This window comes from Rhinatrema bivittatum, chromosome 3 (genome assembly GCF_901001135.1).
Source record: "Rhinatrema bivittatum chromosome 3, aRhiBiv1.1, whole genome shotgun sequence".
Taxonomy (NCBI): domain Eukaryota; kingdom Metazoa; phylum Chordata; class Amphibia; order Gymnophiona; family Rhinatrematidae; genus Rhinatrema; species Rhinatrema bivittatum.
Window position 1 is genome coordinate 15,291,728 of NC_042617.1, and position 27,926 is coordinate 15,319,653.

At 48.6% G+C, this 27,926-nt stretch overlaps 1 protein-coding gene across 1 annotated transcript in view; it reads left to right on the plus strand.

Annotated features, from left to right (window-relative positions):
* DNAH8 (dynein axonemal heavy chain 8) overlaps positions 1-27,926 on the plus strand; it is a 1,926,251-nt gene that overhangs the window by 1,192,832 nt on the left and 705,493 nt on the right. Inside the window, 2 exon segments of the mRNA XM_029592920.1 lie at positions 2,700-2,941; positions 3,028-3,168. Coding sequence (XP_029448780.1) covers positions 2,700-2,941; positions 3,028-3,168 — 383 coding nt within the window.

Here is a 27,926-nt window from a genome sequence, read left to right on the forward strand (position 1 = left end):
AAGAGATCTAGGTGTCATAGTGGATAACACATTGAAATCGTCGGTACAGTGTGCTGCGGCAGTCAAAAAAGCAAACAGAATGTTGGGAATTATTAGAAAGGGAAGGGTGAATAAAACGGAAAATGTCATAATGCCTCTGTATCGCTCCATGGTGAAACCGCACCTTGAATACTGTGTACAATTCTGGTCGCCGCATCTCAAAAAAGATGTAATTGCGATGGAGAAGGTACAGAGAAGGGCTACCAAAATGATAAGGGGAATGGAACAACTCTCCTATGAGGAAAGACTAAAGAGGTTAGGACTTTTCAGCTTGGAGAAGAGACGGCTGAGGGGGGATATGATAGAGGTGTTTAAAATCATGAGAGGTCTAGAACAGGTAGTTGTGAATCGGTTATTTACTCTTTCAGATAGTAGAAAGACTAGGGGGCACTCCATGAAGTTAGCATGGGGCACATTTAAAACTAAGCTGAGAAAGTTCTTTTTTACTCAACGCACAATTAAACTCTGGAATTTGTTGCCAGAGGATGTGGTTAGTGCAATTAGTATAGCTGTGTTTAAAAAAGGATTGGATAAGTTCTTGGAGGAGAAGTCCATTACCTGCTATTAAGTTCACTTAGAGAACAGCCACTGCCATTAGCAATGGTAACATGGAATAGACTTAGTTTTTGGGTACTTGCCAGATTCTTATGGCCTGGATTGGCCACTGTTGCAAACAGGATGCTGGGCTTGATGGACCCCTGGTCTGACCCAGTATGGCATTTCGTTATGTTCTTATCGCTCCCGGACCCCCGCTGGACCACCAGGGGCTTTTGGCAAGTCTTGGGGGACCCTCCTGACCCCTACAAGACTTGCCAAAAGTCCAGTGGGGTTCCGGGAGCAACCTCCTGCACTCGGACCGTCGGCTGCCAGTATTAAAAAAAAATATTAAAAAAAAAACGCCGATAGCCTTTGCCCTTACTATGTCACAGGGTATCCATCTTTAAATATGGCGCCGGCCATCCAGTGCTCCTACCATGTGACAGGGGCCGGCCAATGGCACGGATACCCTGTCACATGGTAAGAGCAAAGGGGCATCGGCGCCATTTTTTTTTTTAGAACAGCTGATGCCTGGGAACGGGAATTCTCTCCCCGAGGCCCCCCTGGATCTCTCCTCTCCCCGAGGCCCCCCTGGATCTCTCCCCGAGGCCCCCCAAGGCCCCCCTGGACCACCAGGTAATTTTAAAAGGTTTTGGGGGTGTCGGAGGGGGGGGTCGATTTAAAGGTTTGGGTGGGGGGGGGGGGTTTATCGGGCCATCGGCGCCATTTTAATTAGTGGCAGCCAAAATGGCGCCGATGGCCCGAGAACGGGAGATCGCGCCGGGACCCCCCCCCCCCCCCCCCCACTGGACCACCAGGTAACTTAACATTTTGGGGGGGTTCGGGAGGGTGGGGGAGGGTAAGGAATTGGTTTTAAAGGGTCGGGGTGAGTTTAGGGGTTGTTTTGGTGTGCCGGTTTTCCCGCCCTCCCCCAAATAATTCCCGTGCCCTATTTAACGATACAATACAAATGCCCCTGACGATAAATCAGGGGCATTTGTATTGTATCGTGCACTCTAATGATTTAGAACGATTTTAAAATTATCTGATGATAATTTTAATCATTCAAAAACGATTCACATCCCTAATATACATGGATTTCCCCCCCCCCCCACCCCCCCAAAAAAAAATTCATGTCAGGATCCTCCTGATTCCCTTGACTTGTCCTGAAAATTTGATGTGGATAGGAAATCAAATACAAGTTTTGGGGGACATACATAGACACACCAGTCTCATAAACAGCTTCTGTTTGGAAAGTTGACTAAAAAGTGTGTTGTGTGTATGTTTGCGAGATGACATAGTCATTTTAGACAGAATATAAATATTTTAAATCAATAAAATCAATAAGATGGAGGGTGAGGAGGGGAATAGTTTATAGTTATCTACCTTATAAATGGCCTGTGACCGACGGCCCGCAAATGCGCAGTAGAGCGCAGCTCTACTGCGCATGTGCGGGCAAGGATGTCGATCAGGAAAAAAAAAATGGCGGTGGGGCCGCAGGAGCGGGAGGAGAAGCAGCGGCGCCGCGCGCGCGCGCGCGCGCGGTGCCGCTGCTTCTCCTCCCCAGATCTGCCGGCAGATCTCGGGGGGGGGGTGTCACTCCCGCGCCCCCCCCCCCCGAGATCTGCCGGCAGGAGCGGGAGGAGAAGTAGCGGCACCGCGCGCGCGCGGTGCCGCTACTTCTCCTCCCCAGATCTGCCGGCAGATCTCGGGGGGGGGGCGCGGGAGTGACACCCCCCCCGAGATCTGCCGGCAGGAGCGGGAGGAGTTAATGGAGCCGGGTGAGGGTTGCGGGAAGTCGCGCTTACGGCGCCGGGAGGAAATGGAGGTGGGTGAAGGGAGGGAGGGAGAGGGGGACTGAGTGAGTGGGAGGGAGAGGGGGACTGAGTGAGTGGGAGGGAGGGAGAGGGGGGACTGAGTGGGAGGGAGTGAGGGAGAGGGGGGACTGAGTGAGAGGAGAGGGAGGGTGGAGAGGAGTGGGTGGGGGAGGGGGGTGGTGAAGAGTGAGGGGAGAGAGAATGAGGGGGAGGTGAGAGACAGAGGGATGTAGCCCGTTTTAACGGGCTTTACGGCTTGTTTTTCTATAAAACTGCATTTTATATGGGTTTTCTTATTGTTTTCAGGTGAGAATATCTGGATAGTTTTGGATGGTCCTGTGGATGCAATTTGGATTGAGAATCTGAATTCTGTATTGGATGATAATAAGACACTTACTCTTGCCAATGGTGATCGAATCTCTATGTCTCCAAACTGCAAGCTGTTATTTGAAGTCCACAATATTGAAAATGCATCACCTGCAACTGTTTCTAGAATGGGAATGGTCTATATCAGTTCTTCTGCCCTCAGCTGGAAGCCAATTTTACAAGTAAAACTATGAAACATATTTAATCTATTGTCATACTTTGCTTTGCATACAGGCAAACATATTATTTTTTCCTTTTTTTGATACAGGCATGGCTAAATAAGCGCAATCCTCAAGAAAGTGAAATTTTGAAAAATTTATACCATAAAGTTTTTGAACAGGCATACACGTACATGAAACTGAACCTTTTGCCAAAAATGGACCTTCTAGAGTGTAACTATATTATGCAGGTAGGGCATTTTCAATTTTATATTTACAATTGGGGTAGATTTTAAAAGGTGTGTGCACATGGATGCGTGGATTTTATTTATAACATGTGCGTGCCGGCACGCGCATGTTATAAAATCTGTAGGCCGCTCACATATGTGCGCCATATTTTATAATCCATGCACTTATGCAGGCAGCATGCGCAGGGGGGCCGGATTTCGCAAGAATATACGCGGCGACACAATCGGGCTTCCACCAGTTCCCTTCCAGTCTGCTCCAATTAAGGAGTGGATTGGGAGGGAACTTCCCTACGCTCCTACCTAACCGTCCTTCCCTTTCCCCTCTCCACCCCGACCCCTAATGCCTATCTAGCAATCCCGAACTTTTTAATTTTTTTTACTTACTGCTCCTTGAGTGCAGAAGCAACTTCCCTGGGACAGCATACAATGGCACTGTCCTGGCCCATTCCCTGCCCTGCCCCCATACTGGGGTTTATACGCGTGGCCAAGCCCATTTGAACATGCGTGCAGACCTTTTAAAATTTGGCCGTTAATGTTTTAGCATAAACTGCTGTTTATGTTAGTTTGGTGAGTTTTCAGTCTTCTGTTAGGGGAATATATTCTGTTTATATTCCAGAGGTTCCAGATTATTTTATGTGTATTATCAACTTTGTTGAGGATGTATTACTCAAAATCAGTTCTTTATGGGCACTTAGGATTCTATTTTGAAAAGCATGCAAGAGAAAAATGCACATAATTCTCCAAGGTGTACATTTCTATGGCAAACTTTACTACAAAATCTATAACATTTTGTTTTCTATTATCAAATTAAACAATTTCTGTTTCTTGCACATGAGGAAAATAGGAATTTAAGAAGTTTTTTTTGTTCCAAGTGGCTATGACTAGCAAACAAAATTGTAAATATATCTCCACCCCAATTCCCACTACCATAGAGGACTTTTATTTTAGTTTCCTCTCTGGGGGTATAAAAGCAATAACTATTTGTACCTAAGGTTGCAAAGCAAATAATAAGTTTGTATCTTTTGAATGTGACTCCGTTTGCAAAAATACATATCTGTGGAATTTTCCCTCTTCCTCACATATTACAACTCAACACTCACATGTGCTATCGGCAATTCCCATGTTACTTTCCTTGTGCTCCTCGCATTCTCCCATTCTCCATCCTTCACCCCTGCCCTCCATCATCCCCAAGAATCCCGGGTTCATTTCAAAGAAACTAGGGCTGGACACCAATGTTTCGAAAGAGAGAGAAGACATTTATTCAAGTACATGGACGAGTACGGTCACAACAAAGAACCAGGGTTACATAAAAACAATGGAATCTAACATTTAAACATCTTAACTGAAAAACACTCAACATGCACAAAATTAACCCTTGTACCCAGGGGTGGCTGCGCCCTAACCTGAATACACCATACTCAAGTTTTTTCTTTTCTTGCAAGGAATTGTTTACTCTGGGGTGGCCATGGAAGTGCCTCATCATCTTTCCAAATTCCACAAAGTGAAGTATGGACAAGTGTGGACAAGTGTGGACAAGTGCAAGGTGTTGCAAGGTGTTGCATATAGGGAAAAATAACCGTTGCTGTAGTTACACAATGTTAGGTTCCATATTAGGAGCTACCACCCAGGAAAAAGATCTAGGCATCATAGTGGATAATACTTTAAAATCGTCAGCTCAGTGTGCTGCAGCAGTCAAAAAAGCAAATAGAATGTTAGGAATTATTAGGAAGGGAATGGTTAATAGAACGGAAAATGTCATAATACCTCTATATCGCTCCATGGTGAGACCACACCTTGAATACTGTGTACAATTCTGGTTGCCGCATCTCAAAAAAGATATAGTTGCGATGGAGAAGGTACAGAGAAGGGCAACCAAAATGATAAAGGGGATGGAACAGCTTCCCTATGAGGAAAGGCTGAAGAGGTTAGGGCTGTTCAGCTTGGAGAAGAGACGGCTGAGGGGGGATATGAGAGGTCTTTAAGATCATGAGAGGTCTTGAACGAGTAGATGTGACTCGGTTATTTTCACTTTTGAATAATAGAAGGACTAGGGGGCATTCCATGAAGTTAGCAAGACTGATCGGAGAAAATTCTTTTTCACTCAACGCACAATAAAGCTCTGGAATTTGTTGCCAGAGGATGTGGTTAGTGCAGTTAGTGTAGCTGGGTTCAAAAAAGGTTTGGATAAGTTCTTGGAGGAGAAGTCCATTAATGGCTATTAATCAATTTTACTTAGGGAATAGCCACTGCTATTAATTGCATCAGTAGCATGGGATCTTCTTAGTGTTTGGATAATTGCCAGGTTCTTGTGGCCTGGTTTGGCCTCTGTTGAAAACAGGATGCTGGGCTTGATGGACCCTTGGTCTGACCCAGCATGGCAATTTCTTATGTTCTTATGTTCTTAAGTACCTAGCCGTTAAACTTGCTCTTTAACGCTGTTTAGTAAATGGAGCTCTGTTACCATGCCTGCTCCATTTCTATTTTGTCCCTGGGTCCATAGAAGAGCCTGTTAAGAACATAAGAAATTGCCATGCTGGGTCAGACCAAGGGTCCATCAAGCCCAGCATCCTGTTTCCAACAGAGGCCAAACCAGGCCACAAGAACCTGGCAATTACCCAAACACCTAGAAGATCCCATGCTACTGATGCAATTAATAGCAGTGACTATTCCCTAAGTAAAATTGATTAATAGCAGTTAATGGACTTCTCTTCCAAGAACTTATCCAAACCTTTTTTGAACCCAGCTACACTAACTGCACTAACCACATCCTCTGGCAACAAATTCCAGAGATTTATTGTGCGTTGAGTGAAAAAGAATTTTCTCCGATTAGTCTTAAATGTGCTACTTGCTAACTTCATGGAATGCCCCCTAGTCCTTCTATTATTCGAAAGTGTAAATAACCGAGTCACATCTACTCGTTCAAGACCTCTCATGATCTTAAAGACCTCTATGATATCCCCCCTCAGCCGTCTCTTCTCCAAGCTGAACAGCCCTAACCTCTTCAGCCTTTCCTCATAGGGGAGCTGTTCCATCCCCTTTATCATTTTGGTTGCCCTTCTCTGTACCTTCTCCATTGCAACTATATCTTTTTTGAGATACGGCGACCAGAATTGTACACAGTATTCAAGGTGCGGTCTCACCATGGAGCGATATAGAGGCATTATGACATTTTCCGTTTTATTAACCATTCCCTTCCTAATAATTCCTAACATTTTATTTGCTTTTTTGACTGCTGCAGCACACTGAGCTGACGATTTCAATGTATTATCTACTATGACGCCTAGATCTCTTTCTTGGGTGGTAGCTCCTAATATGGAACCTAACATCGTGTAACTACAGCTAGGGTTATTTTTCCCTATATGCAACACCTTGCACTTGTCCACATTAAATTTCATCTGCCATTTGGATGCCCAATCTTCCAGTCTTGTAAGGTCCTCCTGTAATGTATCACAGTCTGCTTGTGATTTAACTACTCTGAATAATTTTGTATCATCTGCAAATTTGATAACGTCACTCATCGTATTCCTTTCCAGATCATTGATATATATATTGAAAAGCACCGGTCCAAGTACAGATCCCTGAGGCACTCCACTGTTTACCCTTTTCCACTGAGAAAATTGACCATTTAGTCCTACTCTCTGTTTCCTGTCTTTTAACCAGTTTGTAATCCACGAAAGGACATCGCCTCCTATCCCATGACTTTTTAGTTTTCGTAGAAGCCTCTCATGAGGGACTTTGTCAAACGCCTTCTGAAAATCCAAATACACTACATCTACCGGTTCACCTTTATCCACATGTTTATTAACCTCTTCAAAAAAATGAAGCAGGTTTGTTAGGCAAGACTTCCCTTGGGTAAATCCATGTTGACTGTGTCCCATTAAATCATGTCTTTCTATATGCTCTACAATTTTGATCTTGAGGATAGTTTCCACTATTTTTCCCGGCACTGAAGTTAGGCTCACTGGTCTATAGTTACCCGAATCACCCTTGGAGCCTTTTTTAAATATTGGGGTTACATTGGCCCTAACCTCTTCAGACATTCCTCATAGGGGAGCTGTTCCATCCCCTTTATCATTTTGGTTGCCCTTCTCTGTACCTTCTCCATTGCAACTATATCTTTTTTGAGATACGGCGACCAGAATTGTACACAGTATTCAAGGTGTGGTATTCTCTCAAACGGGCTCTTCCGGGCTGTTGAAGGGCTTACATGCCTCTCAACTTTTCACCAGTTACCAGAAAACACATTGTAGCAACAATGGCAGGAATGTCCATTCTGTGAGTGTCCCTGCTGCTGTACTTATAAGCCTTTGCTTATATGTCTCAGGCCTGGCCACCCACTATTCCGGCCCTCGACAATGACACTTCTCAAATACTCTCCCACAAAACTGCTATGACTATAAAAGACATTTAAGCATCTTGTAGATTACTGTTGAAAATATCTAACCCCACATTGGATAGGTGTGTCCCATTAGATTGATACATCCCTGGTCAACTCTCTAAAATTGCCCCAAACCTGAAAACTGCACGAGCTCTGCAATATCAGAACTGTCTCCCAGGACAAGCAGGATGATATTCCTCACAGATGAGTGACATCATCAGATGGAGCCAGGCACGGAATACTTTTGTCAAAGTTTCTAGAAACTTTGACTGGCCCACTGAGCATGCCCAGCATGCCACTAACCCCATAGCCACACGGGGTCCCCCTTCAGTCTCCTTTTTTGCCACGGTGCTGTTGCCTCGTGGTTGGTGGAGCTCTCATTTATTTTTCCCTCATGGAAGAAATTCACTGAAATCGGAGCGGCCTCGGAGGGAACAGGCAGGCCGCGCTGGGCTTGGCGCGCGCAGGTTGCACAAATGTGCACCCCCTTGCGCGCGCCGACACCGGATTTTATAAGATACGCGCGGCTACGCGCGAATCTTATAAAATCTGGTGTACTTTTTTTGCACCGGCGCGCGTATTGTTTTAAAATCCGCCCCTCAATGTTTAAAAATACTAAAATGTTTACAAAAACTTAAAAAATCATAAAATATAACGAGGCACGCAAGCAAGTTCAGATTCAGTAAATATGAATTAAAAGAAAAATACTGTCTTATTGAAATGTGCTTATGTGCCGGTGAACTCTGACCTGTCAATCAAGTCTGTAAAATTAATAACAGAACGAGTTTAAAACAATTTGGGGCACTTTTAAAACTAATCGGAGAACATAAGAACATAAGAAAATGCCATACTGGGTTAGACCAACGCACAATTAAACTCTGGAATTTGTTGCCAGAGGATGTTGTTAGTGCAGTTAGTATAGCTGTGTTTAAAAAAGGATTGGATAAGTTCTTGGATGAGAAGTCCATTACCTGCTATTAAGTTCACTTAGGGGCGGATTTTAAAAGCCCTGCTCACGTAAATCCGCCTGGATTTAAGCGAGCAGGGCCTTGCGCGCCGGCGTGCCTATTTTCCATAGGCCTGCCAGCGCGCGCAGAGCCCCGGGACTCGCGTAAGTCCCGGGGTTTTTTGTCGGGGGCGGGGCCGATCGACGCGGCATTTTGGGGGCGGGACGCGGCGTTTTGGGGGCGGGCCCGGGGGCATGGTTTCGGCCCGGGGCAGTCTGGGGGTGTGGCCGCGCCCTCCGTAACCGCCCCCGGGTTGCGTCTTGGTGCGCCAGCGGCTAGCTGGCGCGTGTGGATTTACGTCTCCCTCCGGGAGGCGTAAATCCGTGGACAAAGGTAGGGGGGGGGTTTAGATAGGGCCGGGGGGGTGGGTTAGGTAGAGGAAGGGAGGGGAAGGGGAGGGGAGGACGAAAGAGAGTTCCCTCCGAGGCTGCTCCGGAGGCAGGCTGCGCGGCTCGGCGCGCACCGGCTGCCCAAAATCGGCAGCCTTGCGCTCGCCGATCCAGGATTTTATAGGATATGCGCGGCTACGCGCGTATCTTATAAAATCCAGCGTACTTTTGTTTGCGCCTGGTGCGCCAACAAAAGTACGCGAACGCGCAGTTTTTTAAAATCTACCCCTTAGGGCAGTGATGGCTAACCTATGACACGCGTGTCAGAGGTGACACGCCGAGCCGTTTTTGCTGACACGCGTAGTGTTTCGGGACTATCGAATTTTTTTTTTTTTAATTGGCTGCGCCGAGCCTTTTTTTTTTTTATCGGCTGCGCCAACCCTTTAAAATTAGTTTTTTTAGTATCCCCCCCAATGCCCCCGGGCGCATGCGGCGCAGCGACAGGCCCACGTCACCACAGCCCAAAGAAAAAGATCGCGTTTAAATGCGCTGATGCTCCTCCTCCTTCCTGTGCGGCCCCGGAAGTAAACGTTGCCGGAGCCGTGTGGGCAGGAAGGAGGAGAAGCATCAGCATGTGCAGAAGAGGAGCAGTGCTTACGGGCCGCCGCGAATCCCAAGTCGAGGCGGCCCGAGAAGAGGAAGAGGCCCGGTAGCAGGGCCGCTGCAGAGCCCATCCTGCGGCGACCCGCGAAGAGGAGGCCGAGAGGTGAGAGAGAGGCTGAGGGTCTGTAGAGGGTGGGTGGGTGTGTGTGCTCGCGCGTGTATGAGATGAGTTGAGAGATTGTGTGTGAGGACCTGAATGTTTGCAGAGACTGCATGTGCTTGAGTGAGAGAGAGCCTGTGTGTGTGAGTCAGACAGCATGTGCCAGTGAGAGACTGTGTGTATGAATGATTGTATGAGAGAGAGCGTGTACCAGTGAGAGCCTGTGTGTATGAATGATTTTATGAGAGAGAGCATGTGCCAGTGAGAGCCTGTGTGTATGAATGATTGTATGAGAGAGAGCATGTGCCAGTGAGAGCCTGTGTGTATGAATGATTGTATGAGAGAGAGCGTGTGCCAGTGAGAGCCTGTGTGTATGAATGATTGTATGAGAGCGTGTGCCAGTGAGAGCCTGTGTGTATGAATGATTGTATGAGAGAGAGCATGTGCATTGAGAGCCTGTGTGTATGAATGATTGTATGAGAGAGAGCATGTGCCAGTGAGAGCCTGTGTGTATGAATGATTGTATGAGAGAGAGCATGTGCCAGTGAGAGCCTGTGTGTATGAATGATTGTATGAGAGAGAGCATGTACCAGTGAGAGCCTGTGTGTATGAATGATTGTATGAGAGAGAGCATGTGCCAGTGAGAGCCTGTGTGTATGAATGATTGTATGAGAGAGAGCATGTGCCAGTGAGAGCCTGTGTGTATGAATGATTGTATGAGAGAGAGCATGTGCCAGTGAGAGCCTGTGTGTATGAATGATTGTATGAGAGAGAGCATGTGCCAGTGAGAGCCTGTGTGTATGAATGATTGTATGAGAGAGAGCATGTGCCAGTGAGAGCCTGTGTGTATGAATGATTGTATGAGAGACAGCATGTGACAGTGAGAGCCTGTGTGTGAGAGAGAGAAATGCATGTGAGAATGAGAACCTGACTGTGTGTTTGAGGGAAGAAGATGAAGAGAAAAGAAACAGAAAAAAAGACAATATAAAAGGAATTGGCAAAAAAAAAAAAAAAAAGGAAGGGAAGGGAAGGTGAAAAAAAAAAAGCCTGTGACCAACCAATCAGAAAACAAAGATCAGACAGCAAAGGTAAAAAAATATAATTCTTTTTAGTGATTGGCACATGTAATCTTTGGGAATGTGCAAGAATAGCAACATCCCCAGTAGTCATGTGGCAGCAGTGACAGTGGCAGCAGAGGAATGAGAGAGGTTCTGAGGTTGCTGGCAAAAGAGAGGGGGGTCTGCCTTCAGTGTGTGCATGTGTATGAATGGGACTCTGCCTGGGGGTGTATGTGTGTGAATGTATGGGTGCCTGCCTGGGGTCTGTGTGTGTGAGAATGAATTGGTGCCTGCCTGGAGGATGGAGCGGGAGTGGTGTGAAAATGACTGGGAGCCTGCCTGGGTGTGTGTGTATGTGAGGGAGCCAGTTAGTGTGAGAGCATGAGTATGTATGAGAAAATCCAGGGGAGTAAGAGTTTGGGTGGAGGGGGAGAGAGTGTTTTAATTGAAGATTTAGCCGATGAAATTCAGCAACAAAAAAGTCACTAAGCAGGTAAGGTAAAGAATTATTTGTTTTTGCTTTATTAATAAATACAGTACAAATGAAAATTATAACTTTGTTATTAATTAGAGCTACAAATATCACAATTATGGATTTTTCTAGAAGTGACACACCACCCGAGTTATGCTCGGTTTTTTTATGAATTTTGACACACTGAGCTCAAAAGGTTGGCCATCACTGCCTTAGGGAATAGCCACTGCCATTAGCAATGGTAACATGGAATAGACTTAGTTTTTGGGTACTTGCCAGGTTCTTTTGGCCTGGATTGGCCTGGATTGGCCAGCCCAGGATGCTGGGCTTGATGGACCCTTGGTCTGACCCAGTATGGCATTTTCTTATGTTCTTCTTATGTTTTTAATGCACCAACTATAAAAAGAGCATACTAACTGGGAATTGAATGATCTTAATCAGTCAAAGAACATACGTCAAGGAATATGGTTAAAGCAACCCGCAGTAGCTCTCTAAAACCCCGATGGTTAAACATAGATGCTGGTAGGATGGACTCGCCGGACTGTATATTAAAATCTGCCTTAAATGTTAATTTAAAGTGACTTTACCAAAAGGAAATAAAATATTACAACAAAAAAACAACAAAAATTACCTTAGGACAGAGATGATTCAAACACTTTATACACTTAAATACGGACGAGTGAGAAACTTATATCAAAGGCTCTTAGTTAACCAAATTCGCAGTTACTCTCTTAGAGGAAGATTTTAAATGGTGCGCGCACAAATGTACACTCGATTATATAACATGCGTGCGCAGCCATGCGCATGTTAGAAAATCAGGGGTCAGCGCGTGCAAGGAGGTACACACTAGTGCACCTTGCGCGCGCCAAGCCCTCGGGGAGACCAGCTGGCTTTCCCGTTCCCTCCCCACCTTCCCCTCCCTTCCCTTACTTGTCCCACCCCCCAGCCCAAAACAACCCCGTACCTTTATCTCACAAAGGGGGTCATTTATCAAAATGCGATAAGGCGTTTTCGCATGCATTAAGGGCTTATCGCATGTGAAAAGCCCCGTTAACGCATGCGATAGGCCCTTAACGCATGTGTAAATGTGTTTAATGCATGCGATAGCACCATATCGTATGGTGCGATGCAAATTCAGAAAATAGGAGGAGTTAGGGGTGGAGAGTGGGCTGGGTTAGCTTGTCTGCGAAGAGCTATCGCACAGCAATAACGCCAATTTTAACAACACCTCTTTGAATTGCGTTAGGCTGTGCAATAGCTGCCGTGACCATGTGGTAAGGTTTCCTCACCATTTGCGATGTCTCCCGTAAGGCCTATTTCAGGGGAATTGAAGGACCCAGAGCCGAGAGAGAGAGAGAGGCCCACCTCGAGTTACCAGGTGGGCCTATCATAGGGATACAAATACCTACCTATGGGGATGATATTATGGCTAGGCTCTCGCTCTCTCTCTCTCTCTCTCTCTCTCTCTCTCTCAAAAATGGTCCACCCAGTGGTCATATGTAGGAAATACAACAGGTCTGACACCTATTGCAAATTCTGATAATGTTATCGCAATGTGCACTAACTTAGCTCTTCGCATAGGTAATTAGTGCAAATTGCGATAAACTGAATTTTTGCATAAACAACGCCCCTTTTGCTATCGCATGCGGTACTTACCGCATTTTGACGATTTGAGAGTTTGCGGTCCCCTTCAATTTTCCTCTAAAAATAAAAAATTATGGCGCACACTGCGAGGAAAACACCGCGCCAAAGAGCGCGAGTTGACATCTGAGGTTCCTCCAACTCAGATTGTAGGGCAGATGGACGCTCATTTGTGCCGGGAGGATTGAAGGCTGGGAGAAGGTTCGCAGAGAGGAGGCCGAGAGGAAGTTGAATTCGTAACCCCTTCCGTGCACCGGCCAACTGCCGGCACGCAATCCCCCGGCCCAGCAGCCTTGCAGAGGCCTCTGGCCACGCCTTTGCCCCGCCCCGGACCACCCATTTTTTCAAGCCCCGGGACTTACATGCGTCCCGGGGCTTTACACGTGCCGCCGAGCCTTTTGAATATAGGCCCGCGCGCATAACCCCCTAAGTGCATAAATCCTTTGAAAATCTGCCCCTAAGTGTCCGATGGTTGATGCAGGTCAGATGAGACCACCAAATTGTATATTACAATTATTGATTAAGCCATCCCCTCACTCTTCGCAGCGTCCCGGAGCCACCTCCATCATTGCTTCCCCGCTCAGCAGGACTGCCACCACCACGCTGCCTGCTCCACCTCCCTCTAGGCGCGCGCGGGCGGCTTGCCACAGGACTTAAAGGAGCCAAGGTGGGAAAGCGTCCTGCAGCCCTGGATGCTTATGTCAGCAGCAGGCCCTACTTAAGGCAGCACCTGCTGCCCAAACCTTGCCTCAACAACAGGTCGTGCTACTTGAGCCTATTAGTTCTTCTCTGTGTTACTGCTTCTCTGTGTTCCTGCTTTTCCGTGTTCCTGTTTCTCCTGTTCCAGTCACTCCTGTTCAAGGCTTCACCTCAGCCTTCCTCTGCCCAGCTCCCAGACCTGCTTTTCCTGTTCCATGGATGCTTCTTCTGGCTTGTACCCTGGTACGTTCTTCTGGATTTCCTCTGTCTGCTGCCTGTTCCAACTTTGGCCTGTCTTCTGGATTTGTCTGTTTGCTGCCTGCCCCTGACCTTGGCCCGCCTGACTCTGCTTTATCCTGTCGTCCTCCTGGATTCATCGCCCAGAGACCCGTGCCTAAGTCCAGCCGGCCCCAGTACCTAAGGGCTCAACCTACGGGGAACAAGGGTTGGTAGTGGTGAAGGTCCAGTTGGGTCTCTGCACCACTCTACTCTGCCTGCCGAAGCAGGGACCTGCGCAGGGACCCCCCTCTGCTGGTAGAGTCAATCCCACCTCGTTTCAAGGTCCCACTCCGCAACAGTTAGGAATTATTAGAAAGGGAATGGCAAATAAAACAGAGGATGTCATAATACCTTTGTATTGCTCAATGGTTAGACTGCATCTTGAATACTGTGTGCAAATCTAGTCAACACATCTCAAAAAAGATATAGTTGTACTGGAGAAAGGACAGAGAAGGGTGATCAAAACAATAAAGGGCATGGAACGGCTCCCCTATGAGGAAAGGCTAAAGAGGTTAGGGCTGTTCAGCTTGGAGAAGTGACTTGGAGAAGAACTTGAACAGGTAAATGTGAAATGGTTATTTCCGCTTTTGGATCATACAAGGACTAGGGTCACTCCATGAAGTTAAATGTGCAAGTAGTACATTTAAAACAAATCACTGAAAATTATTTTTCACTGAATGCACAATTAAGCTCTGGAATTCATTGCCAGAAGATGGCAGTTAGTGTAGCTGAGTTTAAAAAAGGTTTGGATAGGTTCCTGGAGAAGTCCATGAACTGCTATTAATCAACAGGGAATAGCCACAGCTTGTTGCCAGCAATAGTAGCATGAGGCCTATTTAATGTGTTTTTTTAGCTTAATGTTTATTTCACTTCAGCAAACGAACCAAATCCTGAAACAAAAACTTCTGAAATTAAATAACCAAATGAAATTAAAAGTTTTCCCCAAACATTCCTAGTTTAATTCGGGGAAGTAAAACAGGGTGGGCAGATTTTAAAAGGCCCAGCGGCGCGCGTAAAGCCGAGGGACGCGTGTAAGTCACAGGGCTTGAAAAAATGGGCAGTCCAGGGGTGGGGTGGGGTGGGGGCATGGCCAGAGGCCTCTCCACTGCTGCTGGGCCGGCAGGCGTAACTTCTGAAATAAAGGTACGGGGGGGGGGGGGTTTCAGGCTGGGGGGTGGGACAGGTAGGGGAAGGGAGAGGAAGGTGGGGGAGGGGACGGAACGGGGAAAGCCAACTGGTCTCCCTGAGGGCTCGGCGCGCACAAGGTGCACTAGTGTGCACCCCCTGGTGCGCGCCGAGACCTGATTTTATAACATGCTCGCGGTTGCGCACGCATGTTATAAAATCGGGCGTACATTTGTGTGCGCCGGGTAGCGCACACAAATGTACCCCACGCGCGTATGTTTTAAAATCCGGCCCTGTGCATACATTCTATTTTTACCCTGTTCTGCCACTTGAACATATAGAATATGCAAAATATGCAAACTGTTGAGTAAATTAAAGGGGTACCATGTGGAAAAATAGCATATCAGGCTAATTTTAAAATGAGTGTGCATGTGCCCATACATATGCGAATTAGAATGCAAGCGAAGATATATTGGAATTTTACTTATTTATTTATATATTTTATTTATTTATGCATTATCTATTATACATTCAAGAAATTACAAATTGAATTTGAAATTACAGAGAAAATGAATTACTAAACAAGAAAATAGAAATAGAGGAAAACATATCCAATATCCCTAACACAAGTCCACATTTGAGGGGGGAGATCCAATCACAACCCTAAGATAATACCTTCATAAAGAAAGAAAAATGCAGCCTGACAGTACAGGAAGATTAACATGATCATTCAACTCCAGACTCTTTATGGCTACTCGCCAATTGGAGATATAGTAATAGATACTATTGAAACTTTATCAAACAAAAAATTAGTTAACTGTTCCGGAATATAAAACACGTAAGTGTTATTTTGAAACTTAATTATACATTTACAAGGAAATTTTAACATATAAAAGGCACCTATATTAAGCACCTTAGGTCTCAGTGCAAGAAACTGCCTTCTTTTTAACTGAGTAGGTCTAGATAAACCCGGATACATACTAATTTTTGACACCAAGAAAGTCTCTTGTCGATGAAGAAAAAAACAACCTCATTATCGATTGCTTATCTGACTCCATAAGGAAGGTAGCAATCAATGTAGAAGGTATCACAAGGACCTCCTGAGTTGATTCCAAGATTTTCTTTATATCCAAAGTTGGATGAACCGGAGAAATAACCTGAATTCCACTTTTCTTCGGAGATTCTTTCTTGAAAGGAGGGATATAATAGGCCCTTGCTATAATAGGTAACACTTGCTCACAGATTTTCAAAACCTGCATCATGTATTTTTTCAACATATCCTTTGCAGGAACCAATGACTCTTTAGGGAAATTTAATATCCGATGATTCCTCCCTCACATTTGATTTTTTAACTGTTCCATTCTAAAAGATAATGAATGATTTTCTTTAATAACATTCTGCTGAAGCTCTGAATGCTCTTTAATTTCCTTCTTGATGGAATTACAAAAGTCTTTGTTTTTTTCCACAGATCTTTCCACACATTTTTCCACAGATCTTTCCATACGTTTTCCCACAGATCTTTCCACACGTTTCTCAATTTTACCATATGAAGGAACTAATGAGTTTGTTTGAAGCAGCAAATTTTCATTTAAAGACTGTATAGTCTCCCATATTGAGTCTAAAGTTTTGGAATCTGGTCTTACCAGACAAAATTTCCAAGGGGTTATTGTAGCTAATCCACTCTCCAGTTGGCAGAGCTCTTCGTTGCCTTCAGCGTCCCCGTGACCAGCGAGGCTCTCTGTGGGATTCACAAATCCTCCATTACTGGAGAGTTCTGGGCTCAGGGCCTTTTCCTCCAGCCCCTCACCTTGCTCCACGGTGCACAACTGATTAACAAGTCTTGCCTCTGCTGGGTTGTCTGGACGCCTACGATCAGCCAGGGACAAAGATATGTATTTTTTATTTATTTATTTAGAACTTTTCTATACCGACTTTCCAATAACAGAATTACTGATCAATTCGGTTTACATTCTGAACAATAACAGTGACAAGTAAATGTCTTACAAGGAACAGGTAGAAGTAACTTGGAAATAAATATATGGGGTTAATAACATAAAAGTACATAAAAGTACATAAAAGTACATGATACAGATATCTGTAGTTACTAAGGGGTTACGAGTTCAACTTCCTCTCGGTCTCCTCTCTGCGAACCTTCTCCCAGCCTTCAATCCTCCCAACACAAATGAGCGTCCATCTACCCTAAAATCTGAGTTGGAGGAACCTCAGATGTCAACTCGCACTCTTTGGCGCGGTGTTTTCCTCGCAGTGTGCGCCATACATTTTTATTTTTAGAGGAAAATCGAAGGGGACCGCAAACTCTCAAATCGTCAGGGCAGCCATCTTGGAACGCCCTATTACCTCGATACATTGGAATTTTAAATCATGTGCACACTTGCACACATATGATTTCAAATACATATACCGCACGTAAGTATGCTCCTAATTTTAAGAGGTTACTCTAGCAAACCTACTTCGCATATCTCAAATAGAACGTTTCCGGCTTTAATATGCATATGTAAGCAGATTTTAAAGCATGCTCATGCAAGGGACATTCCCAGTTTTTCCAGTTAGTCCACCAGTTTGCCCAGGCAATCTGGAGGTCATCCAGACCTTTCTACATAATGCACGTCCCCCTTTTGACCTGGATCTCTCACCCTGTCATGTGAGCCCTAAAACGTGAGATCTGCAGACTTGTTCCTCATCAGGAGCAGCAGCCTCGGGTTTTAAAATATGGATTTACACACATTAACAATTGGCCCTGCCTGGAATGCACATATTTATTTATTTATTTATTTATTTAAAATTTTTATATACCGGCATTCATGATACAATCACATCATGCCGATTTACATAGAACAGGGGTGTACAAAGAACAAATGAGTAACCTATTAGTGAGGAGGAAGCAGTTACAAATAACAAGGTACTAGAACTGGGAGTAGAGAAGAAAGGGAGAGGATAACATTAGATAAAGATATTTACATTAAATTAACATTTTTACAATTTTACAATATCTCCCCTCCCCTTTTCCTCCCCCTTATTTTTGGCTCACGTACGGACATATATGCATATACATTTCAGCTTTTAAAATCCGCATTGCTAACACATGGCCCACATACGTTCATATATGGGCAAATTACCAGATGCAACACTGATATATGTGCATACTTTATGAAATACCTACCTCCATGTATAAATCGAGTTTATTATGCATACATTTTATATTTTTTCATACCTAAAATATTCATGCATATGTTTATAAATAGGTAGAGAAAGTAGGGATGTGCAGAGGGACCGCATATGTTACATTTGGTATTCATATTCGTGGGGGGGGGGGGGGGGGGGCAGTTACGTTGCATTTGGCAAGGGGGGGCCCCGATCCATTCATGCATTCCATTCTTATTCGTTTCCCGGTTAAAATTTAATTAACTACAACCCCCCCCACCCTCCTGACCCCCCCAAGACTTGTCAAAACTTCCTGGTGGCCCAGCAGGGGTCTGGAGCCATTTCCTGCACTCGGGCCGTCGGCTGCCGGTATTCAAAATGGCGTTGATAGCCTTTGCCCTTACTATGTAACAGGGGCCACTCCCACTGGACCACTAGGGACTTTTGGCAAGTCTTGTGGGGATCAGGAGGGTCTCCCAAGATTTGCCAAAAGTCCCTGGTGGTCCAGCGGAGGTCCGGGAGCGATCTCCTGCACTTAGGCCGTTGGCTGTCGGTAATCAAAATGGCGCCGATATCCTTTGCCCTTACTATGTCACAGGGGCTATCGGCGCCATTTTGAATACCGGCAGCCGACGGTCCAAGTGCAGGAGATCACTCCCGGACTCCCGCTGGACCACCAGGGAGTTTTGGCAAGTCTTGGGGGGAGGGTCAGGAGGGTGGGGGTTTTGTTTAAATTCGCTCCTTTAGACGGCCGAATAATTCGGTGAAGATTCGTTGTGTTTGTGGGAATCGCGATATGTTTTGCTTCCCCACGAATACAACGAATATGGCCCTATATGTTGCCGATTGCCATAACATTGGCAGTCTGCACTTCGTGGCCGCCCCCCCGCACTCCCCCCCCCCCCCCCATAGTCTCCTCCCCCAAACGCCCCACATATCACACCGCACTCCATCTTTGGTGAAACAAGGCCGCAGCATTTATTAACATTAATTAACATGAATCAACATAATTACATTACCGGTACCCGAGCCGTCGGTGCTCTCAGCCTAGTGCGTTCCGGGCGTCAAAACCAGCGTCCGCCGTTTAAGCCAGTCCGCCATTATCTTACCGGCCCCCCGCCGTGACCAAGCCAGGGGGCCATTCCTCCAGGCCGCCCACGCCTGAATACACGCACTTTCTTTTCCCGAGGACTTCCGGTCCCTCCTGACCGTGTCCTCGAGGTCCCCCTTTACCTACCGACTCGAGTCCCCCCCCGCCTTGCTGCGACGAGTCCTCCCTTTATTGTCGAAATGTTCCTTGTCCTCTTCTCGCCTTGTCTCTGACTGAGTCCACCGCCTTGCAGCATCCTTTTACTCCTCTGGGTGGGTGGGTGGGGAACCGGCGAGCGCGGGCAATGAAAAAGACCGAGGCCCGCGCTCGCCGCTCCTTAAGAGGCCCCCCCCGGGACTCAGGGGCGACCCCGTGCTGACGTCATCGCGTCGATGACGCGCGCGGCCGCGCCAGCGCGTCACCAACGCAACGACGTCCGCTGCTCCCCGCCTGTGGGGCATCTTGCGCCGCCGCGGAGATCGCCCCAGGACGCCAGGTAGGGTGCCGGGGGGGTCCCCCCCTCGGCAGACGCCATGTTAAGGGGGGGGGCCCTCCCCCGCACGAGGCGAGTCGGCCCCGTCTAACATTGGCAGTCTGCACTTCGTGGCCGCCCCCCCGCACTCCCCCCCCCCCCCATAGTCTCCTCCCCCAAACGCCCCACATATCACACCGCACTCCATCTTTGGTGAAACAAGGCCGCAGCATTTATTAACATTAATTAACATGAATCAACATAATTACATTACCGGTACCCGAGCCGTCGGTGCTCTCAGCCTAGTGCGTTCCAGGCGTCAAAACCAGCGTCCGCCGTTTAAGCCAGTCCGCCATTATCTTACCGGCCCCCCGCCGTGACCAAGCCAGGGGGCCATTCCTCCAGGCCGCCCATGCCTGAATACACGCACTTTCTTTTCCCGAGGACTTCCGGTCCCTCCTGACCGTGTCCTCGAGGTCCCCCTTTACCTACCGACTCGGGTACCCCCCACCACCAGACTGGGACAGTGCCCCACTTGTCCCAGTCTCCCCCCTTTAATGCCGCGGCCCAACCTTGCAGAGCACCTGCTCAAGAGTTTCCTGTATGGCGTTATTAAATAGATCGTAACCAATGTCGGACAAATGAACCTGGTCCGGCCTATAGAGGCCGGCGCAAGGCTCGTCTGCCCATTCATGCCTGATTTGGAGAATGCCCCGCTGTTGGGCCCATACCCCGACCTGCCTATTAATCTTCTTCCTGCCCCTGCCCCACAGCTTGCTACTCTGCCATTTGATCCTGGGTATAATGTCTGACCAGATAATGGCTGTTCCTGGTGCTAACCCCCTAATTGCATCTAAATCCCTTTTAATCATCTCTATCATTTGTTTAGCCGAATGCGCCCCCAGGTCGTTGCCCCCGAGATGAATGACTATGGCCTCTGGTTGTTGAGACGTGGATATTTTGTGCCGCAGATCCGGCAGCAGTTGTTCCCATTTCATTCCTGACCTTCCCATCCATTTCAGGGTGACTCCTTCCGGAGCCATCCCCAAGTGTACACCGTACGGTCTGTCCTGCGCCCTTTTGGCCGCCCATCTCACGAATGAATGTCCTATTAACCATGCTACCCTCCTCAGGCTCCGTGGATCTGCGGGTGAAATTAAATGCATTAGTTACCCATTTGCGCGAACCCCGGCCTCACATAGCGCTTAGCCACTGCTGATCGCCAACGACCGATCTTACGTATGACGTCCGTTGGCATCCCCGCTTGCGCCGCGCTAGTCGCTACCCCTATCCGGAAGGAATGTGTTCCGTACTCTTTTGGGTCCAATCCTATATTTCCTAACGCCGAGCGCAACACCGCTGCAAACTGGTACCGAGTCAGCGGAACACCATCTCTATGCACCAACAAGTGATCCCCGCCTACCGGTCTTAATCGCAGATAGCTCTCTAAGTTCTGGACCGGGCATGTTACCAGCGACCCCCCTGCCGCCAATATGATTTCCACCCCTTTTGCTTTTTGGTCTGTCTTTGATTTGTGAACTCGAATTCTCATGAGCCGGTCCTGCACCTGTACGTTGCAGTACAATAACCCGTTGCGGCCCTTATCATATTTGGATGGAGCCACCAACTCGCTAACCCTTAATGCCGCAAAAAACGCTATGCAGAAGGCTGCTCTGAACAACCCCACCTCAAATGGGTCAGTGCAGACATGCTGTACCGCGTACCACAATCTGACCAGTAACTCGTGCGTGATGGGCCGTCTTTTATCGCCTTCCCAAGCTACCTCCTTCGCCCATCCCGCTAGCAGCTTCTTAACTATGAAGAAGCTGAAAGGGTCACCCAAACCTTGCGCCTTTGTAAAGAAGGCGAAGCCGGCCAAGCGGTTGATCGTTGCTCCTCTGGACATTCCTGCCTCTTTTGACCATGATATGAACCGGACTATCTTTTCGGCCTCCACCACCCCTGTGGCACTACCCTGTCCCCCCAGAAACTCCTGCACCTTAGCATAACCACGGCAGTAGGCTTTCCACGTTGCAGGGGCAACAGACGCCCTCAGCAATCCCTGCTCGACCGTGTTCCAATTTGCCATAGGTGTTCCGGCATTGGGACTCCCTCCGCCTCTGCCTCCGGCACCTGCTGGCGAAAGAGAGCCCACTTAGCGCGTGATAATGCATCCGCCACCTGATTCCGTATGCCCGGCACATGTTTGGCCCTTATGGTCATGTTCAACCTGAGACTCTGCAGAACCACTTCCCTCAACAGCCCCGCCACCTGCGGACAGTGGGCCGCCTGTTTGTTCAGCACTGTTACCACGGCCATATTGTCACACCAAAAAACTATCCGCTTGTTATGCAACCTATGGGCCCAAATAGTGATTGTTACCAAAATTGGAAAAAGCTCGAGGAAGGTAATGTTCCTCACCAAGCCGTCGTCCCTCCATGCCTGCGGCCATGGCGCCGCACACCATGAACCCTGGCAATATGCCCCGAATCCCCATCCCCCCGAGGCGTCCGTGAAAATGTCTAAGTCTCTGTTGGACATTGTCTCCTCCTGCCACATTGCTACGCCATTGAACTTATCTAAAAATTGTAACCACATTACAATTTCAGCCCTTACTGGTCTCGATATCCTAATGTGATGGTGCGGTCGCTTCACCCCTTTCGTCGCTACTGCCAATCGTCTCAAGAATGCCCTCCCCATGGGTATTACTCGAGTCGCAAAATTGAGGCTTCCTATCAAGGATTGCATCGCTGTTAAGGTGACCTTTCTAGCTGTCATTGTCTTTCTAAGCAGGTCCCGTAGCTTACATACTTTCTCTAACGGCAGTCTCGATGTCATTGTTAACGTATCTATTTCTATACCTAAGAAAGATAAGGTGGTAGCCGGACCTTCCGTCTTTTCCTGTGCCAAAGGGACACCAAATTCCCGGGCCATTTCCTGAAATCCGGCTAACGTCTGGGCACAGGTGGCCCTATTGGCCGGTCCCACAAACAAGAAATCGTCCAAATAGTGGACCATGTTGCTGTTCCCTGTCCTTTTTTGTAGTGCCCAATGTAGGAATGTGCTAAACATCTCGAAACAAGCGCAAGATATAGAACACCCCATGGGCATACACTTGTCGAAGTAGTAACTACCTTTAAATTTAAAACCTAGGAGCGGGAAACTGTCGGGATGCACGGGGAGCAATCTGAAAGCGGATTTTATGTCCGCTTTGGCCATTAGAGCCCCTCGGCCGCAATGCCTGACCAATGCGATCGCTGCATCAAAAGATGCGTATTGGACCCTGCAAGCCTCCTCTGGTAAATGATCATTGACGGACTCGCCCGGGGGATATGACAGGTTCTGAATAAGCCTGTATTCCCCCTGCTCTTTCTTAGGCACTACTGCCAACGGTGAAACCATCATGTCCCGGAAAGGTGGGTCCGCAAATGGACCCGCCATCCTTCCCAATTCAATTTCCTTAAGGACCTTCTGTTGTACTATGTCCGCGTGTCTCACTACAGAGACGGCATTAGCTAGTCGCGCGCTCCTCATTTTTCCTTGAAAAGGTATCCTAAAACCGTATCTGAAACCCTCCCCGAGCCTGGCAGCCTCTTCCCTTTTAGGGTAGTCTGCCAGCCATTCCAACATGTTCGCCAGGTGTATCGGCGACGGTGCCTTGTCGCGGACGCTATTGCTTTCCTCCCCCTCCGAAAGTACTAATCGGCCCCTGGCCTTTCTTACTGCTCTTGCTGGCTGGGTGCGGTGCGGAGCACATGGAGCATATATGCCTAAATTTGCATTCGTGGAAGGTGCATCCTGCCTTGTTGTATCTCCAACACACTTTGTCCTTGCTATTCCCGCTTTCCCCCCAGGAATTACTCCCCGCCGTTGGTGTCCCGTTAGCCGCCTTTCCACTCCCATGTGCCCCACTTGTGTCTAGGACCTTGCTGGTCATTTGACGTAACCATAGGCCGACGTCCTGCGATCCCCAAGACATGCCCTTATTGTCCTCCATTTTGTCTCTAAAATGCTCGTCGTAATTCAACCAGCACCATCCTTGATACTCCTTATAACCTTCGAGTATTGCGTCTGCGTAGCTAATCATGGGCGCATACTGTGACGGGTCCGCCTTTCCCATTACACTCATCATCCTCAAAAATGCTCTGGCCCAATTCACTATGTTTTTTGCCACTTTTGTCTCGCCCACCTTTTTCTCGTCCTTCTTTCCCTTCTTCCTTCTCTCTACCGCACCCTTCCTACCCTCCAACACTGAGAATATATCTATGTACTCTCTTTTTCTTATTTTGCTGCGCAGCGCCCTAGGAACACTTTCCCACAATTCCGCTAAGGGCGGCAGTGCCATAGTAGCTGTCGCGCCTGCTCCTGTGCCCCTGCCCACCACTGAGTGCACTGTTTCCCCTTCGCTCCCTTCGGAGTCGTCCTCCGACGAGTCATTGGAGGATTCGCTGACCTTCCTCCGTCTCTTATTACCCTTCTTATTTGCCGCTCCCTCCTTGACTCGTTCTCCACTGTGTCGCCCGCTGGGTGCCTCCGCTCCGACCACCATGTCCGCTGCACCTCCCGGCACTTGTGTCTCGTTGTCCTCCCCGGAGCTTGTCTCGCTTACTCGCCTCTCGGTCCCTGGGGTGACTCTGTCTCTGCGTGCCTCGCTCCCCGCACTTCGTGTCTTGCTCTGCGGTCCCGATTCCCTCTGTCGCTCTCGGACTTGTGTAGACTCCACGGCCTTTTGGGCTCCCCCGACCCTGTCCTGTGTGGCTATCGTGCCCCCGGCCGCCTGATTGTACCATGGCGGAGGGACCTGCCACCATGGTGGGTACATGTGCTGTTGATAAGGGTTAATCATTGTGGCCAGCCATGCCTGGGCACTTTGCTGGGTTCCTCCCGGCCCACCTTGTGACGGAGTCTCTGGTCCTGGGCCGGGTGCTCCCGAGGGTGGCACAGCTCCCACTCCTGCTGCAGGCCACACGGGCCATCCCCACTGCGGTGGGCCTCCTTGCCCCAACTCGAGCCGCGAGCCCGTAGGTCCGTGCCGGCTGTCTTGTTCGACCAGGGCTGGCTTCGCCGGCTGCCGTCCCCCTCCACTCTTCTTTGCCTGCACCTTCTTGGCCTTGTCCGTCGGCCGTGCCCCCTTGTGGCTCCTAGTCAGCGGTCCTTGCCTCCTGCCAGCCTCTCGTCCTCCCACTCCCTTTCCTGGGGCGTGATCCTCCGGTCCATCCCGTGGCTCTTCACCCCTCCTCTTCCTTGCTCCCCCCCGTGTTCTCGCTGTTCCTTTCCCCGGCATGCTCACAATCTTTATTCAACAGATTACAATTGTCTACTCACGGTTTGCCTCTTCCGAGCGATGGGGGGGGGGAGCGCTGGGGCTTCCTCGTCCGCTCCTACGGTCAGCTTCCGTTTCCTTGAGTTCCAGTTGTCCACGTTTTTCCCCGTGCTCAGCTGTGCTGGGTCCTACCTTCCTCTTGTATTTCTGTCGGCTGTGTCTTTAAATTCTTCACAGCGCTGCTGCAGCCCTCCTCCGGGTCAAGCCTGCCGCTCCCAGCCGCACAGATCAGTGCTAGTTTCCCCGGAACAACCGCAGTGCTGCTTCTCCTCCTGCCGCTGAGTCCCTGCTGCCTCCGTGTTTATCCTGGCACCAGGATGGGCTTCCACGAGGACGGGATACCTCTGTGTCTTCCTCTCCGTTCTATAGTTTCACCTCCCTCTCAATGTGGCTTCGCTTCGCCGCCGTTCGGCTCCACAGCGCTTGCAGGATCGCGCTCCGGGGGGCCCCGATGGTCTCCACGTGGTGCCCCGAAGCTGCTGCTGCCGCCCGCCTGCCTCTTCAAGTGGCCAGCCGAATCGCCGCGGTTGCCCTCAGTCCCGGCGCCGGGGTGCCGCTGAAAAGGGGGCAGTTCCTTTGAAACGAAAATTTTTTTTTTTTTTTTTTGTGTTCTTGCGGGTCCTCGTGGCCTCTTGAGGCGTCCGCTTCGCTGCCTGCCCCCTCGGTCCGCTCTCCCGGACGTCCGCCGATCGCGTTCGGCCTCTATGCTCCGAATCTCCTGAGCAGCTCCGAACCGGCGAGCGCGGGCAATGAAAAAGACCGAGGCCCGCGCTCGCCGCTCCTTAAGAGGCCCCCCCGGGACTCAGGGGCGACCCCGTGCTGACGTCATCGCGTCGATGACGCGCGCGGACGCGCCAGCGCGTCACCAACGCGACGACGTCCGCTGCTCCCCGCCTGTGGGGCATCTTGCGCCGCCGCGGAGATCGCCCCAGGACGCCAGGTAGGGTGCCGGGGGGGTCCCCCCCTCGGCAGACGCCATGTTAAGGGGGGGGGGCCCTCCCCGCACGAGGCGAGTCGGCCCCGTCATATGTTGAAAACGAGTGCACACCCCTAAGAGAAAGTAAGCTGTACAGTTTATAAAATACTAGGATAAATTTCCATGCATCCACTTATGCACACAAATGCAGTACCGCAAATAGGTATGAAATTTATTGCAACTGCTAATTTGCATATAGTGCACACATTAAAAATGTCAGAATAGTTTGCAACTATGTTGGCTATTTGAAAATTGTCTCTCAACTGGATAGGAGAAAATGTAGCTTTGAAGAGAGAAAGTAGCACAGACCCTGTCTTTCAGAGGTTTGAGCTAAAGAGAGCTCTCAATATTGTTAGGATCCCCGGCTGCAGCCGCCTGTGGCCGGTTTCCCTTACCTCCGCTGGGAGGCAACCAGGCCCGGCTCTTCCCCGTTGCTGCTCGCCGCGGCCGACGCCAACCACCGCTGTTGCGGCCTGCTCTCGTGGGTCGGCATGCCACCATCCCGGCCTCTGCGTCTCCCCCCGTAAGCGCATGCGCCATCGCTCCCAATTTAAAGGGGCCAAGGTGGGAAAGTTCCCCACAGCCCATGAAGATGACATCAGGCAAGGTGGGTATATATATCCAATCCTGCCTCCAGCACTTTGCCTCAGTAACGGGTCCTGCTCTGCTTCAGAGTGTGAGTTCTGCGTTGTCTTCTGATCCTGGGTTCCAGCCTTGACAGCTGATCCTGTGTTCCAGCATTGATTCCTGATCCTGCGTTCCTACCTTGCTCCTTGTCTCCTGTTCCATGCCCTTCTGCTTCTCGCCCCTCCAGACTGACCTCCTGGTTTGAACCCATCTGGTAACCCAATTCCACCTGATCTCCGTCTGCCTGACTTCCAGCCTGTTTCTCAGTCTTCGCCTATTCGCTGCCTGTCCTGACCTCTGGCCTGTTCCTGGTTCCATCTGTCTGCTGTCTGCCTCGACTTCTGCCTGTCTGATGCCACTTCAGCCTCCTCCTCTAGTTCCTCGCTTTGAGAAACCCCCGCCTAAGTCCTGCTGGCCTTGGCAGTCAGCACCCAAGGGCTCAACCTGCGGGGAACGAGGGCTGGTAAAGGTGAAGCTCCAGTTGGGTCTTCTCCGCCTGCACCGCCTCCTGATGACAAGGACCAACAGGGGCCCTCTCCTGGTAGTAGCATCAACCTCGTCTCGGCTCAAGGGTCCACATTCTTAACAAATATAGACTGCAGAAGACATATCAGAAGTCACATGAAGGGACTAAGATCAGGGCCAGTGTTAACATTTTTGCTGCCTTATGTTTTTTTTTTAGCACAAAAGTTTTGTTGTTTTTCCCAGTAACCAACACACTACAGAAGCTGTCAGTTTTATGCTCTGCCTCACACCTCCTGTCGCACCACAGAAAAGCCCTGCTCCTTCCGACAATCCAAACTGTCAAAATTGACAGTCTCCCATGAATCTATTTTACCTCATCCACAGGTCCAAAATTTCTAAATTGTGTAGGAATGATCCCCAGGTTCTCCTGCCCCACCTCCCAGTACATAAAATTGATGCCAGCTGGTCCCTTTAGCTGGCACCAGTTTGTTGTACAGAAAAATAAGCACTGATGTGTTGCCATCCAGAAAAAAACCTGTAAAATATATACATAGAATCCATATAGTATTAGGCCTATTATAACGCATTTAGGTATGGGTTTGGCACTTGGAGAGCCTTGAATAAACTGAATGACAGCAATATAGTAAAATTCTCATTCCACAACAGAACTAACTGCAAAGACTTAAACAGAAACAACCCTATGTATGAAAAAGTAAATATTACAATAACCCGATGGTGCACAATTGGAAGGAAAATTTCTATCAATATACATATGCACAAAATCCTTCACAGAAAAATACTTTTACCATCTATTGGGGCCATCTTAATAGGCCAAGAGCAATTTGCAGCTGTCTTAGATCGTGGAGTATCAAAGGGTTCGATTAGATGCAAGGCA